We start from the raw sequence: 27,215 nt of genomic DNA, 5'->3' as shown, positions 1-27,215 counted from the left end.
GTGGTCAGATATGAACTGAGAATGACTCCTTTTTCTTGCTTTCTCCTCTCTGGCACAGTCTTTGCCTGACTACAAAACTTACCATCCAATCTTCTTTTTAGTAACATTTTTCTGTCCCAGTGAATTCTTAAGCTATGCTCCATTTCCAACTCCATGGTAGCTTTCAGAGAAGCATTCTTGCATCCTGTTGCATGTGCAGGGTGTACAGTGCTGGTGTAGCCTCAGAAACAGAATCTTATTTAAAAGACTGGTTATGAGTCCACAGGCTGCAACTGTTGACATACATGCTTGAGAAAAAGCAGCCACTGCACACATGCTACTGATCCCACAAAATCACTCAGCCTAACCACACTGCATGCTTTCCCTCCACCTGTAAATACATACCTCTGTACACATCAGCTTGTAGCAGATTCCTAGGTACCAATTAGAAACTTCCTTACAGCCCAGTTTTAATACATGTGATTCAAAGGACTTTTAAACATACATTGAAGAAAAAGGTTATTCTAGATGTATTTTCTGTGTATTTTATTGATCAATATACAAGCATATACAGCATGTGTATGTGTCTGGATATACATACGTCCACAAAATGCCATGTGTATTACACATACAACAAACAAGGCCAGATTATCTGGTCTTGCAGAGATCTTTGGTCCAGAACAGAATCAAAGACTAGGGTGGAGGCATACATGACCTTCAGAACTGAAACACTGTCTGTTTTTATATCTGCTTGAGCACCAGGGCAGCCTCTGTAATAGGACAAAAAGACAATAGATATCTACTTGATATCTAGTAGCAGAGAAGATGGTTGCTTTTATCTTACCACTGATTATTTTGTTTTCCAAAGGTTGTCCATTATTTAGATTATTGTGACCTGCTGGCCTTAAACCAGGAGATAAACAAAAGGTGCACAGAACCTGCTGAGTGGGTTCCACAGCACAAAGATAGCTAAGAAAGCCCACTGATGAGCCATTGCAGATAATGCCACCACACCAGGTCAAACAGGTCATTGAGACCCAGGGGCTGAGATGTGGGAAACATGGGTAAACACTAGAGAAAGAGCTCACTAGGAATCCTTGTTTTATCCTTTGTCTGCTCCCAAACCTGCTGTACTTACACATCCCTCCAGTACCCTCTTCTAATACCACCACAGAAGCAGTCAGAACGCACCAGTATGCTAAGGAATGTTTTCCACAATAAAGAATTATTTCCATTTATTTGCTATTAATGTATTAACAAGAAAAATGGTAAAATTGGTCAAATTGGCTGTCAGGCACTTGGCTGTCTGTTTTACATAGGAAACCACAGTTATGAGCTGAAAGAGAAGCCTCATGCTCTCACTGTATTCTGGGAAAAAGAAGAGGGGTAGTGCTGTGGTCTGGGGTCTGGTGTTGGTCTTCCCAGGGTGCCACAACCTTCCTAGAGAGGCGTCCAGCAGGGGACATCCCAAGGAGCACAGGCACATCCCTTAGAAGCGAGTGATTTCAGCTCTAGTGATTTCTAGCTCTTCTGCGAAGTTGCTCTCAGGTGACATAGATAAAGGACAGGAGCCTCTGCGTTCCACAGAAAGCAAAGCCTTTATTATAGGAGGCTACTCTGTGAAGGGTGCCAGGGGCAAGAGCTCCCCTGAACTGGGGAGAAGCAGGGGATTATATGGGGAAGGCAGGGGACAGGGTTGAGCAACAGGGCAAATAGTCTGAGGGCTCAAAACCAAAACAAGGGAAAGATACTAACATGGTACAGGCTATTAACAAGAAGAAACAGAGCATGATGGGGGTAGCTTTCTTCTCACCAGCAACTATAAGGGGACTCACTTGGGAGCCCTATCTTTGGGAAGTCTTTTAGATCCTTTTGGCCCTCAGGCCTTGCTCCTTCACGTGAGCACAGGGTGCTCCTGTGCTGACGGCTTATCACCCTCCACAGTATAGTTACCAAATTTCTGCCTATCTTGTATTTTAACTTTTTAGGCTCATGAATACAGAAAGAATACTGGTGATACAGCTCTGACAGGCATATTTTTCTGTTAAAAAATAACAAAATACATTTTAAGCCATATTTTTTTACCATGAAATACTGTCAGTTAATAACCTAGACCTGAATTTCTTCCTCTATTGCAAGTTCATAGCTTGGATCAATACGACATATTCCTATCATTTTCCCATCAGACACTACTGGAGAAGCAGCAGGTGTCTGCATTGTAAGTAAAGGGAGAGTAGGAGAAAATCTGGAGGTTATGGTTGGTGGAGGATATCCATGATTATGGATAATGGGAGGATAAAAACATTTATTAAAAGCTTGCCCTGATGTTATATTTGGTATTCTTGGTGGCACTGTCCTTATGCTAGGCTGTGCTACTGATGTTATCAAGGGAGGAGGGAAAACAAGACATTTCTTATCCTTAGAGAAGCTGTAAATGCGAACACTTTCATCTTTCAGTTCTGCAATATCATTAAACACTGAGGCAAGATGTTGAAATCTGGGTTCGCAGCTGAGCACATAATCCCAGTTATAACCACCTCTGAGATCCTCATCAGAGGTGTCAACAGTTGCAAGCAAATCATATCTGGAGTCTTTCCAATCTGACAACAGGACATAGTCTCTTGTGAAGTCTGTCATTATGCCATCCTCTTTTATTTCAATTTCTGTAAGTGTTTGAGACAAAATTTTATGTACATAGGCTGTGTCACAGTCTTCTTCTCTACTTTCTTCTTTAATAGTCTGCACATTCTCCATGCTTTGTATGGTAGCTGTTTCTCCAGAGTGATAGGAGAACTGATCAGACTCTCCTGGGATCCCTGAATCTGGCATTTCCAAGCCATGCTTTCTCAGTGCTGAGCCATTGCTTTTTCTGCAAGGATACTCATAGATCCGTTTGACTTCCTTGTCCTCTGCAGCCTCTCCTTCAGCAGAACCATGGCCACTGGAGTCTGAATGACTGCAGGAGACATCATCATCCTTCCCCTCTCCAAGTCTTGCTAGGCTCAGCCATTTTGCTATAGCACCTATGGGAAGCATACTGCTCTCAGTAATTTGGATTTTCTGGCAGTCCTCATCTTCTCTTATTGAATTCACATCAGCAGCTGAGGAGGATACTGGGGTTCTTTTGACACAAGCATTCATCAGATCTTTCTGCCTAAGTCTCAGAATAAGTGTGATTAGACTGATGATAAGCAGCAGGAACACCATCAGTGAGATGGAAACACTCACTGCCAGGCTGTGTGCTGACACTGTGGGATCACTCTCAGGAGAATTAGAAACATTTACAAAAACAGTGCATACTGTGAATCTTGACGTAATTTTGGGGCTATGAGCTCTTACCACCAATTTCAGAGTATCATCAGTCCTTTTGATGCCATTTTTCCTTCTGTGAACAGTCCGAGTCAAATAAATATTGCCACTGGTTTGATTCACAGAAAAGAATGGAGAAGGTTTTAGAAGTGCGTAATGAACAACTCCGTCCAGTCCACCATCGCTGTCTGATGCTGTCACTCTGCCAATCAACTGACCTGCTTCATTCTTCTCAGGGAGATTAAAGAAATAATGTTCTTGTGTAAACACTGGGTCAAATTCATCTTTCCCCTCAATATCTACCTGAACTCTAGTGGTAGCCAGTGAATCACCTTTGTCTTTTGCTTGGATTATGAGACAGTACCTATTTTGACTTTCATAGTCAAACATTTGCTTTGTATGAATATCTCCTGTTAAAGGATCGATGAAGAACATGTCATGGTCTCTGGCAGCTTCACGATGAGCCAAACATGAAGACTGAATGGAGTAGGCGAGCTGCCCATAAGAGCCTTTATCAAAATCCAATGCACAAACAGCACACACAAAAGAAAAGGTAGGCAGATTTTCACTGACAGTGCAGCTCAGACTGGGAAACAAAAAAAGTGGGGCATAATCATTGTCATCTAGGACGCTAACAAGAACAACAGCAAAAGCCATATTTTTTACATCAGTTCCTCCATCTGTGGCTTGGATAACCAAAGTGAATTTCATAGTATCCTCATAATCCAGTATTTTTGTCAAATTTACAGATCCTGTTTTACCATCCAAGCAAAAATGCCCTCTGTCATTACCAGAGATGATAGCATAAGTGATCTCTGCATTAGTGCCTGCATCACAGTCTTTTGCTGAAACTTCAGTGATGCGACTGCCTATGGGGATGCTTTCTTTGACATGAATGTGATACTCTGGGCTGCTAAATACTGGAGGATTATCATTAACATCCAGCACAGTTATTAGTACTGTAGCAGTTGAATTCAAGGAGGGCATTCCATGATCAGAGGCAAGGAGAACCAACTGGTAAGAAGTAGCTGTTTCCCTGTCAAGAGCACTGCTCAAAACAAGGCTGCCAACAAGTCTGTAGGATGTTTCTGACCCCATGACACTTGTTTCTACGGAGAATAAATTCTCAGCATTGCCACCAATAATAGAGTATTCAATAAACGTGTTTTCACGCGTCCAATCACAGTCAATGGCTGAGAATAGGAGGACACCTTCTCCAACTGAGGCATCCTCACTCACACTGAGATTGTACAGAACGTTTGTGAAGCGAGGGGCACAGTTATTTACATCTTCTATGTGCACCTCTATGGAGGTAACTGCACTCAGAGGGGGACTGCCACCATCTGTGGCCTTTATCAGAAGATGAATAGTGGAAATATTTTTCAGATGCATAACTGGTTCCATGGCAAACAGCGAACCTGAAAATAGACCATAATTAACAAAAGTCCACACTTCACAGGCAAGTAAATGTGACTCCAAAAGCTGATTCTAAACAGTTGCATTTGAAAATGACCCAGCTGTAACAGATGTACACAATAAAATAATTCTCCTGCACCTGGAGAGTAGTGGGCCAATGTCTGGATGGACAGCCAGTGACAGGCAGCATCCCCCAGGGACCACTACTGAGACCAGTGCTGTTTAATACCTTCCTCAGTGACATAGATGGTGGGATTGAGGATCAAGTGCACCCTCAGCAAGTTTGCAGATGACATCAAGCCGAGTGCTGCAGTTGACATGCCTGAGGGATGGGATGCCATCCAGGTAGACCTGGACAAGCTCAAGAAGTGGGTACATGGGAATATCACAAAACTTAACACAGATGAGTGCAAGCTCCTGCACATGAATCAGGGCAACTTTTGATATCAATAGAGGGTGGGGGAGGAAGGGATCAAGAGCAGCCATGTGGAGAAAGACTTGGGTGCACCAGCAGACAAAAAATTGGACATGACCCATCAATGTGCACTTTCAGCCCAGAAAGTAAATTGTATCCTGGGCTTCACTAAAAGCAGCATGGGCAGCAGAGAGAGGGGCATTATTCACTCCCTCTGCTCGTGTTAGAGCCCACCTGGAGTGTCCCATCCAGTTCTGGAGTTCCCAACAAAGAAAACACATGGACCTGTTGGAGTGAATCCAGAGGAGAGCCATAAAATTGATCAGAGGATTGGAGGCCTTCTCCTATGAGAAAAGGCTGAGATAGCTCAGTCCAGAGAAGGCTACAGCGAGACCTTATTTCAGCACTAAAGGGGCTTTATAATGGATGATGACAGACATCTTAGTAAGGCCTTTTGTAATAGGAAAAGGGGTAATGGTTTTCAACAAAAAGAGGGTAAATTCAGATCAGATATGAGGAAAAATTTTTACAATGAGGGTGGTGAAACACTGGAACACATTGCCCAGAAAGGTGGTGGATGCCCCATCCCCAGAAACATTCAAGGTCAGGTTGGACAGAACACAGCAACTTGACCTGTTTGAACATGTCTCTGCTCACCGCAGAGGGGTTGGACTAGATGACCATTAAAGATGCCATCAAACTATTCCATGATTCTAAGAAATCGTGGTTAATGCTGTGAAGGCAAGACCTCCCCTCAAAGTATCAAATACACATACTGCACTTAGACCAGAAAAAAAATGTGTGGTTTGGGGACAAACTGAGAACTCCAGTCTTTCATGCGATAGTTCCCCACTGATAATGGCAGAATTAGAAAAAACATGATGGACTCTGGCCATGACAAATTTACAGAACTCAAGTAATCACTGGCAACAGGTGAGAAAGCAATAGAACTCTTCGATCTATACTTTAAAAGCTGAAACAAGAAAACATAGAAACTTACCATTCTTATGATCTATGGAAAATCCCTCAGAGGAAGAAATGATCTTATAGGAAATCATTCCATTTTGTTCAGAATCCCTGTCTATAGCAGAGAGTGTCAGAAGAATGGCATCCATAAAAATGAGCTCTGGCAAGTTCACCTGACATATAAAGCAAAATAGAGCTTAATAAAATATTTTAAACATTAAAAAATTTGCCTTTATTTGATCTTATAAGTAAAAGCCACACAATTCCCAGCTTTGGAAAAAGTTTTACCTACCCATTTTCTTCTGGGACAAAACCAGAAAGAGTTGAGATATTGAAAACTATGCCTTCAATATGGCCAAAATTCACACTAAGTTTTAAACAGTAGTAAAATCCATCTAGTTCATTATGACAGCAAGTTTAGAGAATACATAAATCACTTTTTTCAAGAGTACACTTATGGACTGCAACTAAAGGCTTTTCCCCTTGCTTTCAAACCCCCCTTCATTTCCATACATGGAATACAGTCTGCAGTCTCTGTCTGGAGTATATGAGCACTAAAAATGCCAATATATGCACCCTGAAAATTCCAGCACTAGGATACTTAATCACTACTGAGTTATTCCTAAATTTAACTTTTCAAAATGCTCCCATTTTTCCTTCTAGGAAACCAAGAAAGTCCATTTCCTTTTTAGGAATTTTCATTGTTTCAAGTTCAGGTACAGCACTTTTGTGACCAAAGTTTCCTTCCCTCTTATAAATCCAATTTCAAATGAACAGTATGAAATAGTAGCTACCTCTGTCATAACTTGAAGTGTTAGTTTAAGTAATTTAAACAGCGAGTTTATATGTTTATAATAACCGCATACATGCATTAAACTATGTACGAGGAGCATAAATATGAAAACAACTGAAGGAACAATAAAAGGATAAAAATGCAAGATGATGAATAAGGAATTATACATATCATCAACCAAAAAGAAGCAGTATGTCTTATTTGCCAAGGAACACATCAAAACATCAGGACTGTGAAAAGAGAAACCCAGCTGTTTACATTAAAATAGCAAAGAAAGCTATACTGTTTTGAATCAATTAGTAAAGTTCTCTATAATGTCTGCTCTAATCTACAAAAAAAAAATTCTAGCCCTTGCACATGCAAGTACTTGCTTAAACTACTCTCCAAAGCCAGACATGTATGAGGGTTGAGGAAAATTAAAGTATAAAAATCACTTGAGTATTAATAGTGCTTTTTTTTTTCCAGAATGTAGATTTATGATTTTAAGTGGGAAATTTACAAAAATTCTGTCCACTCAGGTACCCAAAAGTTTCACAGGTGCCTACAGCTTGTCTTAGAGGTATCTAAGTGACAAAACTACTGTGCCTGCACATGCTCAGAGGTGGAAAATTCTTTAGTAAGCCAAATGTTTAGACTTATTTCTTTATTAAAACTGTCTGAGACTTACAAATGGAGTATTACTAAATCCAAGTCTTCTGTGGTGTCTCATATTTTTAGCTCTGAGGACATCTACCACACACAAAAAGTCAAGTCAAACAGCTCAGTTCACAGGATTGCAGAATGGCTGTAGCTGTTGGGCACCTCCAACGTGGAGGTGCAATCCTGGTCACTCTAAAACAGAGTGCCACAACTGCATACTGTTAACTTTTGAATGTCTCCAGAGACAGAGACTACCCAACCTCTCTGAACAACCTGTGCCAGTACTTAGTAACTGTTAGAGTTTGAAGGAGAGGAAAAAAACAAAAAAGTGTTTCCTAATGTTAAACAGAATTTCTTGTACATTCATTTGCACCTACTGCCTCCTGTCCTGTCACTGGACACAACAGAGAAGACTTCTTTGTTTTGTCCACCTCTACTTGCTCACACTAGTATTTACACTGATTAGTAGGTCTGAGCCTTCTCTTTCTCAGGCTGAAATATCCATGCTGTAGACTCTCTTGGGCCTTAGCCCAAAGCTGTATAACCCCACACTAACAAGTCCTAAGGAAACAAAACCTCTGCAACTTACATTTCCCATGGCAATTTTATTAAGGCTCAGACTGCACATTCTTTATGTAGAGGGTGGTCAAATACAGGAACAGGTTTCCTCAAGTGTTGGTCAATGCTCCAAGCCTTTTCATGTTTAAGAGGCATTTGGCCAACGCCCTTAACAACATGCATTATTTTTAGGTCAGTCCTGAAGTGGTCAGGCACTTGGTCTAGATGATGTTTGCAGACCCCATGCAAGTCAAACTGTTCTATGATTCAATTATTCTATTTTTATATGCTCCACTTTTTTTAATCTCCACTTTTCTTTATGTCCCACAGCTGCCTATAGTGACTAGAAAAGATTTGTTTTCAATAGTGGACAACTTCACTTGTAAACAATACAACAGGTCAAATGCTTGTCCATGAGTCCAAAAGCTGAGCTCTGTACCCTCCTCTCCCTCCTCAGTCTCGGGATGTTGGGGAGGTGAAAACTCATATCCTTCACTCCCCAGGTGGATGCCATTGCCACAAGGCAGCATTACACATCATGAACTTTATGTGCATCATCTACCACAGGGGCATTTACTACACCTTCATGGAGCTGTGTAACTGAAAATGAAGAATTTCATGCCACAGTAACAGGGCCAGTATAAAGGTACCAATGTGCTTAGCATTCTCTCAGAAGAAACAAGTTCTGAACACTGGACCCTGCTCCCCAAATTGGATTGGATTGTACTTAGTAACCCCTAGTGATGAATGCATGGTTTATGGAATACAGCTAGCATTCACACCAATTGTCTTCTGAAGACAGAAACCACAAACATTGAAACTGAATAGTTTCCTCAGTCCTTTTAACAGAATTCTTAGGAAGGGGCTGGAGGATCCCAGAAGAGGTCTGCACTGTTTCTGCTCAAAAATAGCTTGCAGCAACCTTTCTTCTCAGTGCTCACATGATTTAAATTTAAATATGAACAAGCACTCCTACTATTTATTGTCCTACATGGAAGATACCACAAGCTGATTGTCCATTTGTCGTGTTCCCACCTGATAAAAATCCTGAGTAAACACTGGAGGGTTATCATTGATGTCCAAAACAAGGATGGTGAGTTCTGCTTCTGTTTGATGCACAGAATCTGAAACTATGATATGCAGCGTATACACTGCAGTTTCTTCAAAATCTAATGGTTCCACCACTATGATGACACCAGTGTGTTGATCAATGGCAAATTTCATTTCAGGACTATTATCATAAATAAAACCAAACTGAAGGGCTGGTCTGGAGTCTGCATCACTTGCTGACACTTGAGTCACTATAAAACCAGGCAGGGCATCTGAAACAATAATTTTGAGAATAAGTCAGAGTTAAAAGATAATACTACAATTTCTGAAGATTTTGCCTATTTTGTAATATAGGATCTTGGATATATGTAATCTTTCTGTATAGTTTTGATGTATTTAAAAATTTTACAATAATCACAATATTCAGATAAACTATGGAAACAGTAGTGGATTTCTTCAAAGGCATGTGCATTTGGGTTTTCTTTAGACTTTCCCAGATCCAGTATAGTCATAACAGTTTCTTCACCAGCAACAGGAAGTTACATGGTTTTCCGGAAGCATTTAGGATTCACGTAATTACTGAACAATGCCACAAGAATATTTAACTGAGGCAGAGACCTCAATCTGTGCAGAATCACCAAATGAAATTCTGGAGCTTTTCCAAAGGAGAAGGCCACTAAAGAGAAACAAGGCCTTCAGACAGACCTACATGGCAGAAAAATATGAAGAGATCAAGGTATAAGCCTATTAAATCAAGAAACTGGATACAGACAGCTTTTGTCATGGGCCAAGTTGAAAGTACCAGAGATTGCAAACTGAACCTATCAGTGATCATTTTACAAAGCCTGGAACTAACAGAAGCTAAACCATTTCTTGCTTGCATGCCTGGGGCATGAAGCCTCAAAAATATTGTGCCATGTCGTAAAGCGTTCTTAAATGGAATACAAAAAACTAATTAAGTAACAGTAGTTTACAGCTGCTGTGCATCTATGAATTCTGTACTTGTCATTATCAGTGACAGGTAAATTTAGGAAAGACTAAAACATATCAGAAAAGACAAACTTGATATCTTTTCTTAACAGGAGTACTGGTGTTTATAATTTTTCTGCTGTATACCTTAATGTCTTCATATTTATCATGCCTGCACTTGAAAAATAGAGCCTTAGAACTCAAGCTGTGCAAATGTTGAGCTAATGTCACATAATACACAAGATGTATGCTGGGATGAGAACTCAGGCGGTCCTGAGTCCTTCTTTTAATGATCATCAACTGGATCTAGCTACAGAGTTTGATTAACACTTCATTCAAATTTATAGGAAGTATTTCTTTCATCACAATGAAGTTCAAAATGCCTCATTTCTGGCAATGTTTGTTTTAGCACCAAACATTTTTACTGGAGAAGAGCAGAAGTCGAAGACATATGAAAAGTAAAATACTGAAAATGAACAGATTAAAATTGCACTTCTGCAGATTTTTTTCCCTCCTTCTGAATTGCCTGTGGTTTTATTCCAAACTATTCTTAAACACGATGTCTAAAAGAGTAAAAATAATGCCTCTGAGAATAAAAGATCACAATTTACTTTGATATTTCAGCTTTAATGCTATCCATTATAGCTTTTACTACAGTTGTTTGGTTACACAAATCACCAAAAGTGCTAAATCATTATCTGAGAATTCCTAGCTTTAACAAAACTTAGCTTAACACACTTACTTTCTGGGACCTCCACTTCACCTAGTGGTTGGACAACAGGAGCATTGTCATTAACATCTAACACTTGTATCCTCACAACACTTGTAGCAGAGAGCCTGGGGTTTCCTCTATCAGCAGCTTGTACAACCAACCTACAATTAAAGGAGGAACTAATTGTTACTTCTGATCAGAAATCACTACATTATGCATCACTATTATAAGCAAGGGAATTTTTAAATCCACAAAGATTAACCATTTCTGTTCCTCATTGCAACTCATAAATTCCATCTCTCTTTCTGTAAGGTTGACTCTGCACAGTTTTACTTTTTGGTTTTGCAGGAATGATATCCAAGAGATTCTACATGGCAAAAGAATACTAAAATCATACAAAGAAAAGGAAGTGTAAATCTGTACTCATTTCAACCAATTTCATACCAAATGTAAGTGGTTAAACAACTCTTTCAAATAAGAGACAGTTATCCTGTTGATAATTCAGAGCAGGAATTAAAACTCTAGTATTAAATTATCATTTCCAGGAGCTTGACTCTCCTCATTGTTTATAAAGGGACAAAAGGGATATGGAACTCAGAAAATGCATCCAAAATGGTATTCAACAGAATGCCTGCAGACACAGAGTAGCCCTTCTATTACATTATAAATGCAAGTGATAGAGTGAAAATCCTGAATACGTGCGCCATTTGACAATGGCAAAGTTCCCACTGATTTTAGTGGGATCAGAATCTTGCTATCAGATTAGATGAGTTTTGACTCTACACTTCCATTTCACATCTGTATAAAGATGGGTTGTAAATTCTGTAAACAACCTCTTCATTTCCACAAACAATGTAGTAAAGAAAATGGTAAGCAGTAACATGATAATCATGGATAGAAGTTTTACTCTTCATGTAAAGCAGCTTCTGAACAATGAAAAGCAAATGTAAACTGAGATTATCTGGAAGACTTTGCCACTTTCCAGTAGGGAAGATTCCAGACAGGAATTCAAAATTAAACCTAATGCAACAGGTGATCTTAAAAAAAGTCCAAGATAAGCATCTCAATGAAATGTTTTGTGTATTAACATATGTTTTCATATTGCACTATTTTTTTTTTCCCTCCCTGAAGATCTTCTAATCACTTCATTTCTCCCTCTTTCTTCTAAATAACAGTTAAAAATTGTCAAATAGATATTACTCCTAAATATTCACTTGACAGCATGGAATACCAAATCTGTAACTCAAGCTGTGGCTTGCAGCGTTTTCATTCCTTAATCACACCAGCTCTATTCTGGCTATCTTTGTGGTTTCTGACCTGACAGAAGACTATTTAATTTGCAGGTTGGTATACAATCAGTGAACATGCAAAATTCCATATAGAAGTGTATTTTTTCTAGAATTAATATTGGTAAGGTATACATATGGCAATATTTTATTAAAAATAATCACTTTCTAAGGTTTCAGGAAAAAATCCTTCTCATAAAAGCATTTTGGCTAAGGCATTAAAATTAAGGTTCTGTCAACACTTTCATTATAAACCCTGTTTTAAGGGACTTACAGCTTCTGGGGATTAAAATGTTTAATTCATATATATAAACAATTCCTTGCAAATTGGAAAAAAAACAACAGTAACATTTTGACATCAAACAGGAAAATAATTTTGAAAGCTTCTTTTTCTGTTCACTTTTCCCCTAACAATGTACAGGTTAATAACTTATTTTAGAGAGAAGGAATATGAAGATACAGATTCCCTGAACAAACTGTAAAACTGAAAGTCTAGAACTTAAACACAGATATTGAAATAAATCAGGCTCCCGGTTAAAGAGAGAGATGAGATTTAATGTGCTCCCATTTTCAACATTTCGTCAACAGCAAACATCCTTCCTTTGAAGGACTTATTCCAGGTGTTTTTAAAAGTACTAGTTACAAATAACATGTATTATGCTATTTAAATCGTTGAAAATCAGAATTGATGGTTTTCTATTCAGTGAAAAACAAAAACAAAAAAAAAAACCAAACAAAAAACCTCCAAATCAAGTGTCCCATGTATTAAGTTAAAACCAAGTATTTTGGGGACATTGTTATCAAATCAGCCTGATACTTTAAAACCCACACATACTCTGCTAATCATCTTGGATGTGGTTTTGTACAAGTTACTCTCATTCATAAGAATTCTTATTGGATGTTCAAAACTTTGAGGTCCCACAGGACAGGAAAACTGACAAATATTTTAACTAATACCATAACCAGATGGGGAAAAAAAGTAATTTCTACTGACACATACACAGAAATAATACTTTTTCTGGAGATTGCAGTACTTAAAATGGGTCTGTTAATGAATATGTATAGTTATATTTTCTTTTCAAGGTATTATTTATTTGCTTTCTAATTCCAACTATGGTATGACCCATAAAAAAAATTTGTCATGTCCGCTTGACCACATTTATTCAGAGTTTCTGAAAAAACAGGAAAAAATTAATACTTAATGCAAGACAAGTTATAGATGGAAACAGTTTAAAAAGAGTCTTTATCACATTATTGAGTAGAAACTTTGAATTATCTACCAATTAAAAATGAGAACATATCTCTATTTCTTGGATTTGATTTGAGTGTTTTCACTGTGTCTTGATAAAGAACATTTCCTGAGAGGGAATGGCTGTACAGCCATTAATAACCTAAAATCCAGGAATTGTCATTGTTTCTATAGTGAATAATCACACTTATATCAATTAAAGTTGTCATTGATTAAACTAGACTACATTTCTTTCTCTAAATTTGATAAGTACACAAGAATCTACAATACAAATTGGCAGCTTTAGTGCTGTTCTTATTGCTGTCTGGCTTTCATCCAGGTTCTGTGGGTAATGGATATCAACAAGAAACTCTGAAATGTGTAACATGAATATTCTCAAGTTAAACTGGACAAAAAGAATGCATTTTTACAAGAAGCTTACATACAAACCTGTAAGATGAAGTGTTTTCATAATCTAGGTCTGTATTAGTTGCTAGAATTCCTCGTGCTGAATCAATTAGAAATGTTGCATTTTCATTACCAGATAAGACCGAATATTCAATTTCTCCATTCAGCCCACTGTCAAGGTCAGTTGCAAATACCTGTTTGTGAGCAAACCTGAGGCTTAATTAAAAGCAGTAGAATGTGATTTCAGTAAGAAAACCCTTAGACTACAGTCAGATACTGTTCTGATTACTTTCCCTTCGAATGCACATATTTAAATAGAACATCGTCATTGCTCCCAGCTTGAGTGTCACATAAGGTCACAAATTCTGCTCATGAACTGCAATGAACTGCAATAGGCTGCACATGAAAGAATTTGAAATTCAGCTACATAAAGCATTAGGACTGAATGTAATAATTTCACTATTAGATTGCTGTTCGAATGCTCTCCCTGTTGAGCACACAAAATGTACTTTCTCAGTGGTACAGGACTGACCTTTAAAGTACTGCTGTTATACAAACAGAAGAAGGATAAAATAATTAAACTACTAGGCTTTCAGAGCTTTCATGGAGCAGTTCATTAATTACCTTTTAAAAATACCAACCAGAAAATGCAAAAAGGGCAGAGACAATCTGAAAAGATTTGCCAACAAAATAAGGAACATTCAGCAGCAGTGAACAGGTTTCTCAAAGAGTCCTCTTACTCTTTGAAGAGTCATCTTTGTATTTTTTTGGTTGCTGAACAAACATTATCATGAGTCTGGGATTCAAAACATAGCAGAGGTAACTAGTCAGATTGAATAAAGGAAACATAACAGAATGTATTCTGTCATAAAATTTTGATTACACATCTGGCTTGACTGCGTTGTGATTTTTCTCCATTCCTGGACATATGTTTCTCTAAATACAATGTCCATCAGTTTCTAATCACTTTGCCCTGGAGGCATTCATAGCTTTTCATTTATTCATTCTCTAGAGAGGGAATATATTTTGTACCTAACATGACCCTCACTGTGACCTGACTTGGAAATTATGTGTTCTTCTAGTCCAGCTGATGTCTTCTTTTGCTCTAACATGGGCAGCTGGAAACATTTTGGGAGAATGGATCCATTCAGAGGAAGAAGTGTTTGCACATTTAAATTAAGACAAGCTGCTCTTTAGGCATCAGATTTTAAATTGAACACTTGGGTTAGACTCTACTAGTCTGATGAATAGAAAGTATTCTTTTTATTGCTACAGTCCTTTCAGTAGAGGCATTAATACAAGACACAGCCTATATTGTAACCAGAACCACTGATTTGAATGCTATTTTTCAATTGCTTGAAAATAGAAATAGAAGTTTTTAGAAGAGGTAATTTAAATTCCAGGTACAAAGTTATTAAGACATAGAATTCTCTTTCAACTTAACAGACATGAATGAATGATCTCATCTGAAATGTGGTCTAAAAAAAAAAAATTTCATATTTTAGATATTCAAGCACAGTAGTAGCAACACCAAGAACCCCACTCCCAGTATTTAAGACAGAGTGGGCCAGAACAGACCTATCAGGATTGACAGATCAGCCAAACATCTTTTTAACTACAGCACTGTACTTGGGAAGATATACTTCCACTTACCTGTATGATGTCTGTTTTAGGACTCTGGCCTTCCCATACTGATGCTTTGTAATAGCTTTGCTCAAATTTAGGTGCATTGTCATTCACATCTTGAATCAAAACTGTCACTCCACAGAACACTGAATTGAAGCTATTTTCAGCCACAACTGTAAGTTGCACTTTACATTTTACTTCATAATCAAGGTAGTTTTGCTCTTTTACTGTAATTGTGCCTGGTTTATTACAAGAAAAAAAAAATCTCAAGATGTGACACACCCATTCAGGAAAAGACACGTACAAACGCAGTTATGAAATTCCTGACATAATTGGTCACCTCCATTGAACATGACAGAATTCCAGCAAGCTCACCTTTGTGTCCTTTTCCTACCTACCTCAACATGCTTGTTACTGAATAAATCTTGGAGGGTTAAGTTTTCACAAACCACCACTACCCTGGCAATTTCCTAAAACTAAGCCAATTTACTAGCAGAGGAATAGAGACAAAGTGTCTGCATGATGCTTCCTCCTCAGAACATGAGAGACAGCCATGTTGGAAAATACTCTTATTCCTCATCTGACAGTGGCTACATCTACCCCTCCATCAAAATCCACATCAGGCAACAGCTGCAGCAATTTCTGTATCTGACTGACACACGGGCAAAACATTCACTCCTTCTGATGCAGCGAGTTCTCTCCTCTGAGCTGTTATTCTATCACAAATAAACAAATAATGAGACTTATTGAGCTAACAGGCACAACTGGCCACCTCCACATGGAACATGAAATGTCCTTGGAAATCTGTAGTAATTGTTACAATGTTCTAGGAACATATCCATAATTCTCCATTACATCTAAGCATAAACATACTTCATTTGTATATTAATTTTCACTAGAATTCAAATTAAGTTTCAGATGGAGTTTTTAGTAATGATGTCACAAATCTTGTTATTCCAAACTTGGGCTATCACAAGAATGTATCAACTGTGGCTCTCCTAACTAGTGCTTTTCATTTTTTATTAACTAGGATAAGCAAACATTAACTACTGTTTATGGACCTGTGTCTTAAAGATTTCAAAAGTGTTTTCTTTTCAGCACAATACCTTAAACATTACATTCTGTTTACACAGAAAAGAAAACAGACAGTGGCAGAAAAAATACACTTCCAGATGACAGAGAGCAAATGGAAAGGCACAAGTGAAGAATGAAACAAATAATCAAGTTTTAGGTACACCACCTAGGAGGAACATGTGAAAGAACCAGAGCTGCTCATTCTTAAGAAGTGCACTTGAAGAAAAAACAGGGCAACAATCTTCAAATATACAAATAATAGGGGTGTTGCCTTTGTCTTGTCTATTCCTATTAGATTAAGAAATAGTAAGTTTAAACATTTCAGCAAACACTCAGATAAATACGAATAAAAACCTTCCAACTGCCAAGACTTTCACAGATTTTTGAGAGAATTTGCAAAATCACTGTCCCTGATGGTTTTTAAGGACAGGACAAATTTCTGTCAGATTTTGGCACAATTGATTCCCCTCCTGCATCAGAGGACAGACTAGCTCATGTCTTTGAGCCACCTCTTACTCTACTTTCTGTAATTCTACAGTATAAAAAAAAAAATTATAGTGGTAGAGAGTCTTCTCCAAAGTGTGGTTAATTAACATCAGTGCTTGAAAAGGCAAGTAGAGCTGACCTTTGGCTGTTCAGAACATTTATCTCAGACAGGGCATTGATACAGCTCAAAATACTTCTGCTGTAGAAGCAACGGGTAGAGAACTACTGGTGTCAAGATTATGCTTATGTATGCACTGCTCTTAAAAAGTCATTAATGGCTGAACTTCAATTAATGTTTTCTAAGAAACAGAAGAAAGGCTTCAGAGGAAAGGAAAGAGAAGAAATCACAATGGATCAAGGGTCTCAAAAGAAGACTTGTGACATGTTTACTGCTGTAGAAATTCCACTCCTTTTTCTGAAAACAGACTCTTCAAAGCATCATTTTTCAGCCTAGCTTGATAAAAAAATTTTTTAAAAATCCCATTTGAATTTTCTTTTTTTTTTTTTTTTTTTTTTTTTTAAGGTGATATTAGACAGATTCACTTTCTCAGCAAAAAACCTGTCTGGGTCTAAGATGTTTTCTAAGGCTAATATCTCTAGTTGCATTTCAGTGAAATTAGAAGAACTTGAAAATCAAAAGTATGCACTTCAAGCGCCCCTCATCTAAAAGAAATTATTTTAGTGGTATGCCACTTGATGCCTGGAGACATCAGGATAATCTGAAGTTAAAGCCTTCAGAAACTCAGGGATAAAGCTATTTATTAAGGGTACAAATTATTTACACTGTTTCTGAAGAAAATTGCTTACAATGCCATCCCAAAAAGAGAGACTGGAGCTATTCAGAAGGAAAACTTATGGCAGATGTTTAGGAGATAAGAGGTAACCAGAGCAGCTGTGCTCTCTCACAAGCCTTAGAAGAGAACATGTAAATGTTCACAGGGAACACTCCACTCTTCTGCTCCTGGAATTCCTGACTGAAAAGCAGGTGAACTGCTGTAGAACACAAACACAATCACAAAAAAACACAAAAAACCAAAAAAACCAGAAGACTTTAAAATGCGTTGAGGTTTGGTTGAAACAAAAAGCATTAAAATCAACAAGAGTCTAACGCATCTACATTAGAAGTGCTTGAAGGATTTTGTTGTTTTTGGGAAACTATATGATGAGAACCAAGACAGAATCTCACCTTGGATCACAAAGCAGTAGTTTATCAACTCCCAGCACCTGATGATTAATTGTAAATAAGAACTGAGTGTTTTAAACAGGTATACTGGTATTCAATTTCTTTTTACTTCAGGTGTACAACACTGCCTGGATTTACTAATGACCTACTCATAGTAACAGAATTATTACTAGGGAATACTCTTAAGATATCTAGCCCTTGTTCTTGTAGTAGGAACTTTCTAATGCTCCAAAGTACACACACAGACTCTTGAAAAAAATTATAAAATGTACCTGTAACAGGATGTATGGAGAATATTCCCTGGTCACTGAAGATGCTGTATTTTATGTCTTCTCCTGTAAATTTGTGTTCATAGGCTTCTACTGTTAGAAGTGATTTTCCTATGGAATCAATAAGACATTTTTCATCATGTCCACCCTATAAGGTTTTGTTTTAATTTAATAGTATTGGTATTAATAGCAGATGCACAATTGTGTACTAGGTTAGGTGCTCATTAGTTTAGTAGACAATAATTCTCCATTAATTTTCCTATCTTACAAATCATAGACAAAGAACTGTATATCCCTCCTTCCTCAGTAAATTACATATCTGATAACAATTTTACCTGCCTAAATAAAATTATGAGATTTAACTTTTCCTAATGGCAAACTCACAGAAATCATTGGAATCCTCTCTTACCTGAAGTCATATCTATTTTTTTTTATTTTTGGTGTATCATGTCACCCACCAATTAACAGAAAGTTCATTTTTTTCTCTATTTATCAGGATTCAATTTGAGTTTTTGAACAGTACTTTAAATTAAATATCTTTCAGAATTACAATTCGCCATCTTTCGACAAAGAGAAAGAAAAGATGAAACTATGTGCATAGCTATGTGTCAATTCACCTAGAATCCAAATTCCATGAAAAGACCAATAATTTAATATAGAATGCAGGAGACATGAAATAAAAATCCTGTTTTGAATAAAAAAGGGAAAATGTGGAACTCAATAAATTATCCTGCTCAGAATCATGACATTTAACAAAAATATAGCAAATTTAAAAGGCATTATCAAAACCTCCAAATAATTATTCTTTTCAAGTGACTTAGGAAATTGTCTAGCATATATGGACAATGATTTTGATTTTTTAATTATTTAAATCGCAATTGATTCCATGCAGCTGCAATGGAATGAGGCAACCTGAGCTCTTCCAAACAGCACTAGAGGCAACAAGTTATTTTATTATCTCACAAAGGACATGCTCAGTGTCCTGGGTGCCCAGGAAAAGACTTTAGTACAAAAAATGAGAGAAACATTGCTATCGCAATGATCCAATACTTTTTATTTTAGCAGTTACATATTGCTTCTTAAAAAAACAGACTCTTTCTATTAAGGGTTTACTATTTGCTCTCAAAATCTGTCTGTCAATAGCAAGAGTATGCCAATTCGACATGCAATTTTCTGTACTTGTCAATATACTTGTAAGATATTTACTAGAAAAGCTCTGGAATCAACATCCATCTGTTCAATATGTAAGGACAGATATGTGAATGCTGAGTTTTTTAGGAACTAAAATAAGGGGTTATAGGTTGAAATTTCATTGCCAAGCAACTTTGTTTTGCTACAGTTAACTGCAAGGGCAATCATTCACAACATCCTCAGAGCAGAGTTAAAGATAAGAAAAAAACCCCAAGGTCTGAAGAATATCCCATTTATCTTTTAACACAGTCTGCACCTTTTTGTTTGCTTGCTTGTTTAAAAACGAAAAACTACCAGAAATAAAGTAAGCAGCAGCATTTCTACTTGAATCCTTATTGTTCAGCGGTTAGGTTAATAAACTGTTGTTCTGAGTCTTCAAATCCTAATCCTTTAAGCTCCACATTTTTCACACAGATAGAATTGTTTACTTCTTTTTAGCAGAGAACAAGTCTCTTGTGTTCTGATACCTTTCACAGAAAATGATTCCTCCAAACAGTGAATTTTTGCAGTTCAATGTCAAAAAAAAAGGACCAAGTGTGAGGTCAGTTGTGATTTATAGAGGCCCTATATGGATAAAGAGCAACAGAAAATGTCCGTCTGCTGGAACTCGCCATTTCCATCACATGCAATTCTGCCTCAAGCAGAGGTCACATTATGTAGCTCTTAACAAAGGAAAATCAGGGAAAGGGAGCTTTCTCCCTGCAAAACACATCTGAGGCTGGTATCAGCACTGAAGATAGAGCAAGGAAGCAGGGAGATCAGGTTTGAACAGAAAGCAGAGTGGTTTAAAATGCTCTGCATTTCAGAATTAGTTAAAAATATTGATAGACATGAAGAGTGATGTAAAATATGTAAAGGCAGGGGTTTTTCAGTTTAATCAGAGACAGTCTGACTGCATATGGAAGTATCTCTAACTGTTTTATACAGCTGAGATCCCAACATTACGTCTGCAGACTCAAAACCAAAACATGGCAGAGTGAAAAGCATTTACCTTCCTGGCCAAATCAGCTTCGAAACATTTGCTGAATTCTGTGTCAGAACACATAAGTTCTATATATGTGGGGTTTTTTATATATGTATGTGTCCTGACACCAGCATCACACTGAGCTTCTGCATCACTGTAGCATTTTCTTCTTTCTTCAGTCCTCATTATAGTAGTCTCTTTTACCCATCCTCTGCCATCTAACCTGTGTTCATCCCTGCCATTATTTTTTCAGACCTCTTAATTATCATTAAAGGAAAAGCTGAGCATAGAGATAATGATTCAAGAACTGTCAGGACACAGTCCTGTGCCGTGTGCTCTGTGATGACCCTGCTTGAGCAGGGAGGTGGGACCAGATGACCCATTTGGTCCCTTCCAATCTTGCTCATTCTGTGATTCTGTGACTTAAAGAATGAGGGGATACATATCTGATACCTAACAGAAACAGAAAATAGAGGAGTCAAGAAGTTTTACTGGTGAATCTGTCTCCAAGGAACTATTAAGTAAACAGCTAAAAGTTGGGCAAATAATAAAGGTTTCTTACCCCTTGAAGAGCATAGTTACTTGATTACTTATTGATTAGCTTCTAAGTGCCTGCTGTAATGCAGTTTATAATATTTAAAGACATTAAATACTTAATATTAAATTTTAAAAAATAAAAAAATGGGGTTTTCTGAAGGTCATTAAACTTGGAGGTCAAACACTTAAAGGAAATGTGACCACAAGGACCAGTTTCTGAGGCACTTACCCATTTGATGGGTTTAGACTAAATTAAAACTAAGCACCCTTGGCTTTGGTATTTTATAATTTATATTATTCACATTTTTTATTATTTTTAAAATAAACATAACATTTTTCCCATCCATCAGTTAAGGAAGAAATAAAATTATGAAGAGAAGCCACATTTATTAATACCAGCTCTACAAATAATCAGTATGCAATGTAAATCTTCCCTGGACTGAATACACTGGTACCATTCACATTCATAGGGGGTCCCAGGATCACATCTATCCTATAATCTAACTTCTATGAGAGTTTTAATTACAATCATGCTTTTCTTCCCCACTGAAATGTAAAACATTTTACATTTACTTATGCTTATGGAAAAAGAAATATAGTATAAACAGATACAAACTGTACTAGTATTTGGTAAAATCTCTTATATTCTTAAAATAATTTTATCTTCTTAGCAAATAGAAGTATTATTAAACACAAACTAACATTATGCAATCAAACCCTCCTGTTTACCCTGAAGCTTTGCCAAATTTCCTTTAATCAAAACAACTTAAATTGAATCTTAATTATATTTCTATAGAATGAATGGGAGAACACAATGGCATTCTGATACCATAGTTCCTTGGGGTATTTCTGTAATTTCGGGCTGGCTTTTCTAGCCTGACCAAGGAACATATCTACACTAAAAAAAATATACAATAAGAGTAGTTTATCTATTGATATAAAGCTATGATTTTTATTCATTTTGTTAAATGAGACAGTTTGAAAATTTGGGTTGTAGTCCCAAACAACCACAAGGGAATGGCTGAATAACCGCAGCTGTAATTACTTCAACAGCCATCCTCACCCTTAGTTCTCTCTCCTGTTTGCAATCATCCAAGAATATTGATTGGTTTTCCAAAATTACTAACACGTTTCTCATTTACTGATTCACAATCTAATACACAGGTTGCTACTCAGTGTCTATGAATTCACTAGTCTTAGAAACCCATTAGGACATAAAGGAATACTGCTTTTGTTTCACTGAGGAAAGTTTGCATTACAACAAAGATAACTTGTTTAAGGTGAACCTCATGAGCTGTTTGAATTGAGAATATAGTGCAGGTCAGATCTCTATATACATCTGGCTATACATATAGTGAGATTTGTGGACAGAAATAGGAGAATGGCATTCCTTTCTGCCCCTCACCAGGACAAAGCCAAACCCTGCAGGAGAAGATAGAACATCTAATTGGTTGGAGGGATAGCTACTAATGTTTTTTGAATGATAAAAAGTAGATAAATATGCAGAACAAATCCAAATAAATCTGTAAGCACCTTGTGACTGAAGCTGGTGTGTCTACAGGTAGAATTCCATAGTGCAGTCTCTCTACCTAGACAGACACTGTAGAAGCCTGTCCAAGTGACCATGTACCAACAGCATTTGACCTTCTCTGCCCCAGCCTACTCCCCTTTCTTCTTATTCTGCAAAGTCCAAAACTTCAGTAAGGTATTTTGGAAAGCTACTACAGCATGTAAAGGGTATTTTGAAAACAAGAAATGCCAGGTTGCAACTGGCTCCCAACATTCAACTCATCTGAGCTTGTGTGCACTGCCCAGTGAAACAAGTAAATTCTGTCCACCCATCGTTAACGTAATTTTGCTGAATGAATGAACCTACTGAAGACAATGTCTCCTCCACTGCATCTTTTTCATGCTGGTGCACTGGAAAGGGGCAAATGGATATTGGTTACATACACATTAGCTTTTCCCTGCTGCTGCAAAGAAAAAAAAGGTTTCCCTATACTATTCATTACAATTACCATTCCAAAAGGAAGGGAGATTAGCGACTCCAAGAAGAGGGATTTCATGCCCACCTGCTGCACAGTTCTCAGGCACACGTGCTTCATACAGGCTGTGGCTGAATGACATCACCTCCACTTGCACTTCTGTAAAGACAATGACCACAGCTGTGGCTGTTCGAGGTGCGATGCCTTGATCTGATGCTGTCACTAGCAGCTGGGTGCTGAAGTCCTTGGAAGCCAAAGGCTCCCGAAGAATGATGTCACCTGTCTTCACATTAATCTGAAATAGAGTTTCTGCCATCATTAAATTAAAATCAATAGCTCCATTTGATCCCAGATCTGCATCCTCTGCTCTCACAGTGGCTACTGTCTCATTCACAGCAGTTTGAGCAGGCACAAAGATCCTGATAGGATTCTGTGAAAAAATGGGATCATTGTCATTGACATCATCAATGTGCACCACAACACCGACAGTGGTGCTCCTTGGAAAATAGGTGCTACAGTCACTTGCCACAGCCCTAAATGTGTACTGGGACTTGGTCTCCCGGTCCAGTGCCTTTGTAGTAATGATGGATCCTGTGACACTGTCGATTGCAAATGCTCCATAGGTGTCATCAATGACAGAGTACATAACTTCACCATTCAGGCCAGCATCTTTGTCAGAAGCAGAGAGGTCCAGGATGGCTGAGCCTTCCTCCAGGTCTTCTGTCACAGAGATTTGATACTGGGTCTCTGCAAACAATGGGCTGTGGTCATTTTCATCCAACACTGTTACACAGAGCTGTGCAGTGGAGCTTCTTGAGGGACTGCCAAGGTCATGGCACTCAATTACAAGAGTGAAATTGCTGATGTCTTCTCTGTCTAAGCTATGAGTGACCAGCAGCTTGCCTGATGTGTTATTTAGAGTGAAGTATTCTCCAACATTTCCACCTTTCAAACACATAAAAAAGGAAAATATCACAAACAACTATTTTTAAGAAAGAACCCCTTGTGAATGCTCTCTGCTAATTGCAATAACAAGGTCCAATTGCTCATACAGCTGGTGTGCTCATGCGCCTTTCACATATTTTATTTCTCATACAAATTAAAACCTGTATTTCATTAAAATCAGTCAGCGGCAAGGAGAGCAAATGCAGAATGTCATATCAATTTGCAGACTGGCTATTTGGCCAAATGCATATCCTTTGTCCCAAACCAGCCCACCTTATAAAAGCTCATGCATCTATGTTGCTGCATGAAGTGACCTCTTTCCAACCTATAAAGCATTGCTGACAACTGTAATTGCTTGCTCCTTGTTCTCTTCCATCTCTTGGAATTCAAGAGCTGTGCAAGGTTGTGATTTGGGGGCACTGGGAATAAATATGAAGCAGACAACTGAAAAGCTTTTTAGTAGCACTGAATGGCATACATACTTTATAACATGCAGAAAGACCAAAGGTAATTAAATTAAATGGCATAGAAGATCATCTTATTAAAACCAAGAAAAGAAAGGAATTCGTAACTGTTTCTCCAAAGAAAAAAGTGTTGGTTTTTCATCTCTGCCTGCATTTGAGCTATTGCTGAGAGCCACAAACCAGAGTAAACACAGCAAACTTGTATTTGTCCAAAGATACTACAGGAGGCTTTGAACAGCTATGGAGCTTACACTGACATAATGGACATAGGAAGAGTTTGGCAAGATGGAAGCCAAGTATGACACTGCTAATTGCTGGGTAAAAGAAGTTCTCAAGAAATAAAATTTAATAAATAGCATTAAATAAATAAAATTCAATTAATTCTTGGGTATATTTTCAAGGGTACATTTACATTCAGACTTCTACAACTGTAACAAAAAGGACAAAATTATACCTTCAAGGTTAATATCTCATTCCAGCATTTGGTAATTTTTTTTGTTTTTCTCTTCTGCACTATTTCAAATCTAGAAAGCAGAATGAAAGTATGCCTGGAAAGTGCTTATTAGTGCTGACAAAAGGGTGAAAGATTTCTTTTCTTTTCCCCACAAAAGAAACATGTGGACAAGATGGGAGCTAGGGAGGCCTGGTAAAGTTAAGACTAGTCTAAAACTTGGATGCTGCTGCTTATATATTCCCTGATTTATACTAACAAAATGATGGAATGTAACTTACCAATTATTTTGTATCTTAGAGCTCCATTATTGCCAGCATCCATATCCACAGCCCGAATAATGTAAACAACAGAAGGCTGTTGGTTCTCTGGAATAAAGATCTCAGAGGCAGGAAGAAGAAATGTGGGAGAGTGGTCATTTTCATCCAGCACTGTGAAGATTACTGTCACTGTGCTTGACAGCGATGGGGTTCCACTGTCCCGAACCAAAACTACGATCAATAAAAAGAAAGCAAATTTCATTCAGTGGTTGTGCGTGCAACAGTAGATGTTCTTTAATAATATCAGAGTAGGAGAGTTATGCGTGCTATGCAAAAAGTATATGCTCTTCTGTGCTGGAAAGTCTTCTCAATTGCATTTAATTCAGAAGGTTTGAAAAAGGTAATGCTGATAGTAACACCTCACTCACTCATTCACTTCCCACTCTAGAGGCATTCATAAATATCTCACACTACTACCTTTAATACTGAAAACCTCCTGGGCTTCCCTGTCCAGTGATGCAGCTGTTACGAGTTCTCCACTGTCCGAGTTCATCTTGAATTTCTCATAACCAGCTCCTGGTAAGATTTCATACTGAAGGAAGGAATTCAGCCCTTAAAAACAGAATGGCAGTCTTAGTAAAACACAGTCTCTGTCCTCACATTCAGGTCTACTTATTTGTCTATTTCTTCTCCCTCCGAGTTCTTCCGAATGACAATTCCATACAGCCCCTGATCAGACCATTTGTATACAATGCAGGGGTATCAGTCTTCCCAACTTTCTCTAGGAAATAGGCTAAAACTGTACAAGTTTTTAGAAACCTTTTTTTCAAAGTTGCCCACCTTAGTTGAACAGGAAATGAGACTCAACATTCTCACCTATAACGGTTGCAAGATAATTCCTGTCATATTTATTCTAGTTTTAGCATTCTCTCTAGGAAAGTATAATGTCATCTCCATCACACATATTATAACCTTGAATTAGCCTTTAATTACCTTTAAACCTACATTATACCTGAAAGATTTGAATACTGTGCCCTCATTCAACCATTCTGTGTTTTTCCCACCCAGAATTAGTCCTTTAGTAGGGTAGGGACAGTTGGTACACCTGAAAAATTACATGACAGATCTAGTAATTTTAAAACTCCTATTCAGTGTCAAACACTGCCTGCTTGTTCTCATCTGCTGCAGTCAAGCACAAGACAATCTGCACTAGAGTAGGTGGAGAAACATTCATGCAAGAGGAAAAACAGAGCTTACAGTTTTTAACATGCTCGACTTCATTTGCCTTTGAATAGCTTTGTTAAGTGGCTGACAACGCTGCGGAAATTAGACTAAGAGAATTACTACTGTTAATGCATTTGCACCTAAACTAAGTCAAAGGAAGGCCATATTCATACAATAACAGCAGGAGGAAAAATGATTCACAGAAACCCTTTCAGCCTTACAGAAGAAGGAAGAAAAATCACATCAGTGAAGACAGATCAAGGTGAACATTTTCAAAGGCTACAAAAATATATTTATCTGATCTGCCCATATCAGATAACATTCAACTAAATTAACTAAATTTTAAAAGCTGTTCATAGTTCTGCCTGCATTTATCTATCTTTATCACTAACATGCTGCAGATGAAAAAAAACAAACAAAACCAAAACCAGAAAACTACAGGTCTGATACTGTTAGTTTCTTGCCTCCTGCAATTGAGCTGCTTCAGCCCAGTGCCTTCTCTGGCAGAATCCACAATGGACACTATTCACAACCAGTGCTGAAAAAGAATGGGTGCCATCCAAGTTGGCTATTCACACAACGCTGAAGTTAAAACTTTGAACCCTTAAAGAACATAGATATTTGACATCTTAATGACATTTATTTACCAAATACTGACTCCTTTCCTATATGCAACTGCTAGGAGTGTAAAGTAGAATTAGGAAAAAGCTGCATGCCCTGTCCAGGAGAGGAGCATGCTGAATCTACACATTCACACACCACAGCAGAGCAGCTAACACATTTTCACTCAATCCAACCTGCTGGTTAATTACTCAGTAGCACTGATCA

At 37.8% G+C, this 27,215-nt stretch overlaps 1 protein-coding gene across 1 annotated transcript in view; it reads right to left on the bottom strand.

The window, feature by feature from the left end:
- Positions 1 to 724: 724 nt before the first annotated feature.
- Positions 725 to 27,215, bottom strand: part of DCHS2 (dachsous cadherin-related 2) — a gene marked incomplete at its 5' end in the record, with an annotated part of 124,127 nt that continues 97,636 nt past the window's right edge. The window contains 10 exons of the mRNA XM_079307168.1: positions 725 to 4,706; positions 6,120 to 6,258; positions 9,111 to 9,397; positions 10,837 to 10,967; positions 13,771 to 13,922; positions 15,382 to 15,593; positions 18,370 to 18,477; positions 23,131 to 23,988; positions 25,185 to 25,394; positions 25,641 to 25,775. Of these exons, the coding sequence (XP_079163294.1) occupies positions 2,089 to 4,706; positions 6,120 to 6,258; positions 9,111 to 9,397; positions 10,837 to 10,967; positions 13,771 to 13,922; positions 15,382 to 15,593; positions 18,370 to 18,477; positions 23,131 to 23,988; positions 25,185 to 25,394; positions 25,641 to 25,775 (4,850 nt within the window). The 3' untranslated portion in view covers positions 725 to 2,088. The remainder of the gene's footprint in view (positions 4,707 to 6,119; positions 6,259 to 9,110; positions 9,398 to 10,836; positions 10,968 to 13,770; positions 13,923 to 15,381; positions 15,594 to 18,369; positions 18,478 to 23,130; positions 23,989 to 25,184; positions 25,395 to 25,640; positions 25,776 to 27,215) is intronic.

This window comes from Erithacus rubecula (genome assembly GCF_903797595.1).
Source record: "Erithacus rubecula genome assembly, chromosome: 5".
NCBI classification, from domain to species: domain Eukaryota; kingdom Metazoa; phylum Chordata; class Aves; order Passeriformes; family Muscicapidae; genus Erithacus; species Erithacus rubecula.
This window is presented reverse-complemented; position numbering and strand designations above follow the sequence as displayed.